The 6,181-nt window shown below is 48.2% G+C and overlaps 1 protein-coding gene across 1 annotated transcript in view; it reads right to left on the reverse strand.

Moving 5' to 3' along the window:
- Positions 1-4,572: 4,572 nt before the first annotated feature.
- Positions 4,573-6,181, reverse strand: part of CEACAM18 (CEA cell adhesion molecule 18) — a gene marked incomplete at both ends in the record, with an annotated part of 9,489 nt that continues 7,880 nt past the window's right edge. The window contains one exon of the mRNA XM_080909290.1: positions 4,573-4,724. Coding sequence (XP_080765416.1) covers positions 4,573-4,724 — 152 coding nt within the window. The remainder of the gene's footprint in view (positions 4,725-6,181) is intronic.

The following is a 6,181-nucleotide window of genomic DNA, read 5'->3' on the forward strand; positions in this document are numbered from 1 at the left end:
GAGGTGACCAGATACTCTGGAACTGGAGTTACGGAGGGTTGAGTGGCCACACGGGTGCTAGGAACTGAACCTATTCATCTTCAAGGGCAGCCAGTGCTCTTAACCAGGGACCCACCTCTCCAGTGCTATATTTTCTTCCAAGCGTGTCACGGACTTCGGCCATGTTCATCCCCTTCTCCTGTCGGCATCCTGTTAGCTGCATCCTTTCCCTCCCTGAACGATCCCTTTGCGGTTTCATGGTGTGGATTAGTTGTCTTTCTCGTCTCTGTTGATAGGGTGCTGACAGAAACATGAAGGATGGACAGGGTTTCGGTCTATCACGGTGAGGAAGGGAACATGGTACTCAAGTGGGTACATGTAGTGGAGGCTCCACATCTGGATGGATCAGGAAGCAGTGGGCTCAAGCCAGAACCAGACGTATATATCATATTCCAAGCCCAGTCCCAGACACCTACTTCTATAAGTTGGGCCACATGTCTGAAAGATTTCATGGCTTTAGGAAATACTGCTACCAGTTGGGAACCAAAAGTCCAAATATATGGGCCTTTGTGAACAATATACATTTAAACCCATACTGGATGATAAATAGATAGATAGATAGATAGATAGATAGATAGATAGATAGATAGATAGATGGATGGATGGATGGATGGATGGATGGATGGATGGATGGATGGATGGATGGGTACATGGATAGATAGATAGATAGATAGATAGATAGATAGATAGATAGATAGATATAGATATAGATATAGACAGACAGTAGATAGGCAGGCAGACAGGTAGATAGATAGATTGATAGATAGATAGATAGATAGATAGGCAGGCAGGCAGACAGAAGATGGATGGATGGATGGATGGATGGGTGGGTGGGTGAGTAGATGGATGGATGAATAGACGGACGGATGGACAGACAGACAGACAGGTAGGTAGGTAGACGGATAGATGACAGACAGAAAAGGGTTAATGGATGATGGGTAGATGGATGACAGACAATAGAGACAGCGTTGACAATAATAGAAAGGCCGATGGATGATAGAAGATATGTAAAAGGTAAGTGGCAGATATGAGATAGATGGATAGATGAATGATTGAGAAAAGATGACAGACAGTTGGACAGGGATGCTGCCCCACGTGGCTTTGCTATTTGGGATGCACTCCTGATCGTAGCTCAGAGAGAGTGCAGACAGCAGTGCTGGGGATGCCGAGGGGATGCCGAACGTGTCTTAACTCGGTTTCCTTTACCTGGTTTTTAAAAACAGTGCTTGTATTTTGTGAGGGAAAAGCACTTCTGGACAAAAGCATAAAGAAGAATGTAACCTAAGAGGAAACACTGGTGATACTTAACATTTTTTTTTTTTATTTTTCATGTGCATGTGAGTATAAAACTGGACTGTACTACCATGCCTATCACTTTAGACTAGTCTGTGCTTTCTGTTTTTTTTTTTTTTTTTTTTTTTTTTTTTTGGTAGTGTGGTGGTTTGAATGAAAATGGGACTCCTGGGCTGGAGAGATGGCTCAGTGGTTAGAGCACTGACTGCTCTTCCAGAGGTCCTGAGTTCAAGTCCCAACAACTACATGGTGGCTCACAACCATCTGCAATGGAATCTGATGCCCTCTTCTGGTGTGTCTGAAGACAGCAACAGTGTACTCCCATATATAAATTAAATAAATAAATCTTTACAAAAGAAAAGGGGACTCATAAAGAGTGGCATTATTGGAGGTGTGGCCTTGTTGGAGGAAGTCTGTGACTGAAGGTGGGCTTTGAGGTCTCAGAAGCTCAAGCCAGGCCCAGTGTCTCTCTCTTCCTGCTGCCCGCCTAACCAGATGTAGAACTCTGAGCTTTCCTCCAGCATCATGTCTGCCTGTCTACCACCGTGTTTCCTGCCACGACAGTAATGGACTAAACCTTTGAACTGTAAGCCAGTCCCAATGACATGTTTCCTTTATAAGAGTGCCGTGATCACGGTGTCTCCTTCATAGTAACAGAACACTGACTAACACAGACAGGGTCATAAGTACCTCCCAGCTGACCTAGAACTTTCGATGTAGCTTAAGATGACTTTGAACTCCTGAGCCTCCTGCTTCCAGCTTCCAAAGCCTGGGATCATGGGCATTTGCAACACGCTTTCTTATATATTCATCTGTATTTGCAAATGTGTGTGTGTGTGTGTATGTGTGAATTCGAGGACATTGGATCCCTTGTAGCTGGAGTTACATGTGATTGCAAGTTATCCAACACGGGTGCTGGAAACCCAACATGGGACCTTTGTAAGGGAAGTAGGCATTCTTCCTCCAGCCTCTGATCTGTTCTGTCTCCGAGCTATCTCTGTGGCCCCGTGGCACTATCAGATGTAGCAAATATTCATCTATAATTAGAAGGCAACCACCTTCCTCATTGGGAAGTTTTTCTACCAGTATGATTCTAAACCTGTTCGAGTGTGTGTGTGTGTGTGTGCATGTGTGTGCCCATTTAAGCAACTGACACCAGTTGTCTGAACATAAAATTGTTTTATTTCTCTGTCATTGGCAACACTGATCTGAGCATCTTCAAAGAGTTTTCCGAGGTTCCCTAGTGTCAGGATAAGGATGTGGAGTTGGAAAGACTGGGGGGAGGGGGGTCTGGAATTAGAGCCTGGAACTCTCACATGACTGTCCCAGCTTGGCCAACTCTGATTAGCAGATGGTGCTGCTACTGGCCAGGGCCTGCGATGTCCGGAAGCTTAGATTTCTTCGGCTCACTAAACCTGGGATGGTTCCCTCCCTAGAATGTTCCAGAGACACCTGGTGCTGGCGCAGTACATCTGGTCCCCATGGGAGACTCACTCTCCCTCGTCTCCTTCATCCCCTTGCCTGGTTGTGCTGTCCTCTAGGTCCGCTGGGGACATTTATGGCAAGTTTCTCCTGTGGGACGAAATGAGGGAATAAGTCATATCTTGTGTCCCTAAAAGTCCTGGGAAAGACATTGTTGTAGATGTGTCTTAACACTTGTGTTCTGTCAACTGGGTTCCCCAAATTACATGAGAATCCATACGGACAACATTGAGGGTCCCTGTCCCCAGTTGCTTCTGATTGGTGAATGGCTGGGCAGGGCAGACAGAGGTGGGACTTTTAGGATTCCCAGGCTTGGGAGAGAGAGGAAGGAGGAAGAAGGAGAGCCGCCCACCATGCCGGGGTGTGTGCAGGAGAGAGACACCACGTCTGAGAAGATGGCAGGACAGAGAGGCCTGGCCGCCATGTGAAGGAGCTGGGAGGGTGTGGCCCAGTTGGGCAGCTGACCAGGTCCAGAGAAGCAAAGATAGAGCACAGAATTTATTACGTTATGATACGTAGATTAACCACATGGAGGTTAGGAAGTGGCCCAGCTATTGCGCTGTGTAAGGAATAGCAAAATATAAAGGCTGTGTGTGTGTGTGTGTGTGTGTGTGTGTGTGTGTGTGTGTGTGTGTGTCTTTCATTCGGGAATGTAAACAGGAAGCAGGTAGCAGGAACCCACCTCTGGGACCATTTATTATTTATTTCTATAAAGACAGGTTATTAGAAGGGAGTACCACTGGAGGGAGGATTGGAAGCCCCGCCTCTTCCTTTCTCTTTGCTTTCTGCTCCTTATAGGGTGAGAAGCCAGGATGTATTGCTTTGGCACAGGTCCAGTAGCCACGGGGACAACTGACTGTGAACTGAAAGTTTTGAAACTGTGATCCAAGATTGATCTTAATTTTTAATAAGTAACTTGCCTCAGGTATTTTGTTACAGTAACAGACAGACGACTGGTTGCCATCACCTCCGTCATCACAATCGCCGTCATCTCATTACGCATCCCCTAGCTACACGGGAGCTCACTATGTCGACTAGGATGGCCTAGAGACCAGGCCTACTACCTCCCAAGTGCTGGGATAAAAGGTGTATGCCAGTACACCCAGACCCACCTTATTTTTTAGGAGTTTAGCATTTCGGCTACACTGGTAGTTGGCCAGTAAGCCCCGGAATATGCCTGTCATCCTCTGGTTCTGGAATTAAAGGCTCATACTGCTATGGATGGATTTTACGTGATTTTTTTGTGGATATTAATTTAAGCCTTCCTTCTTCAATAGCAAGAATTTTACCACTGCGCCATCTCCCCAGCCCCATCACTATTCCAGTACTGAATTTCATGCCAGGGCGGTTCCGGGCTCCCTAACCTGACCTGGGGATATTCTGAGCTATCTCACTCAGAGTGGTAGTAGATTTTACTACTGTCATTTAGTGGTCAGGCGCTAGGGGTGGCGCTCACCAGCTCACCACACCCGGGATAGCCGTACTCCCCCATCTGGGACAACTAGGTCTCTTAAGGATGGACGGTGCTGATGTTGAGAGGTGCTGTGTACGGAGACCATGACTAACCCACCCTTTTGTCTTCCAGCACGTGTCTCTGACTCCCTCATCATGAGCTCTCCCTTCCATTAGTTTCTGGCACTCGGAATCTATCTGTCTGCCTCATGAGAACCCTGGTGTCCGGTTCTGGACAGTCTCACCATCTGTCCATGTCTCCTGGGTCATGAGGCCAAGCCCTGACCCCATGACATAGAGCAACGGTCACCTTCTGGAACAGAATTCACACAGGGTGAAGACCAGGATTCTACACACAAAGGCACTTCCCAGGAATGTCAGCAGGATGAGAAATATCACCAAGGGTCCTGGGATGTAGAGCTCTCTGTTCACAGTTGGCTTCATTGCCGGCGGTGGCCCTGGAGAGAGGGAGAGGCAATATTGTGGAAGCACTTCTCTCAGGTAAGATGGCTCTCTTCCCGGATACATCTAGGCTTACGTAAGTTGACAGAAACCAAGCAGCCCACTTGGCCACCTACGAGTTCTTCAAAGATCTGTCAGTACCCACCATGTGCAAAGCACTATTCGGGCACCAGGGATTTATCAATGATCAAGATGAATCCCTTGGGGCTGGTGAGAGAGACCAGGGAGCGAGGCACTCGCCAAGCAGGCCATGTGAAGGTGGAACCCCACAACGTTGGACTTCATCCTGTACAGCTGCACCACTCTATAGACAAGCATCATGTACACGCGTGGCTTTCCTGACCCACTGAGCTGTGCCACGGTACCACGGACTGAGATACACTCCACCATTCTTAGTAGGGAGTTATTAAGGGACGTAGTGCTGGTTACACACGGTTGTTAACTCACTGACGGTAACAGCAGGGCACTGGTGGCAGCGGCATGCCAGGGACTGTGGTAAGGGTCAAGCAATGGGCTGGTGGCTGCAGGTCTTGTCTTCCTAAAGCTTAGTCTTCGGAGTAGAGGACTATGAATCGGGGAGCCTCATAAACGTGCTATACTGAGTCAGCCCCCAGTCTTCTCTGGCGTAGGTGGTGTCCCACAGTGTTCTGATTCTCACAGCACTCTACAGTAGAGGCGCTTGTCCTGGCTCTGCACATGGGAAAACTGAGTCTGGAAGTGGTGAAATTCTTGCTCCGGGCTCACATTAGTAGCAGCGCTAGAATCGGGACCTGAGGTCCTTTGATTCTACAACAGTGTGTGCACGTGCGTGCGTGCACACATGCGTGCATGCATGTGTATTGTGCCCACATACGTGTGTTTGTTCATGCATGTGAAGGTCAGAAATTGATCTCAAGTTTCATCTCTAAGGTGTTAGCTGATGTGAGTTTTTAAAAAATTACATCCAGTCACTTGCCTGTGTGGGGGTATCAAAGGAAAACTTGAGGGAGACAGAATCTCACTGCATACCCCTGCCCGGCCCAGAACTCTCTCTATAGATTCGCTGCCCTCAGACCCAGAGATCTGCCTGTTTCTTCCTCCCGACCTCATTTCATTTTCGAGAGAAGCTTTCTCACTGGCCTGGAGCTCTCAAAGTGGACCCGGCGAGGTGGCCTGTGAGCCCCGGGGATCCTCTTGTCTCTGTCACCCTTGCTGGGGTCGCGATCACACTGCCACAGGTGACTTCGGGTCTCATGCTCAGAAAGCACATGACTGCACCAAGCCCTCAGCTCGAGTCCGCACAGCCTCGAGCTCTCTCCTTGGCTCTCTCCCTGATCACATCACTCTCTCTCTCTCTCTCTCTCTCTGTGTCTCTCTGTCTCTGTGTCTCTGTGTCTCTCTCTCTCTGTCTCTCTCTCTCTCTCTCTCACTCTCTCTCTCTCACTCTCTCTCTCTCTCTCTGTATCTCTCTCTT

Source organism: Micromys minutus (assembly GCF_963924665.1).
Source record: "Micromys minutus genome assembly, chromosome: 32".
NCBI classification, from domain to species: Eukaryota; Metazoa; Chordata; class Mammalia; order Rodentia; family Muridae; genus Micromys; species Micromys minutus.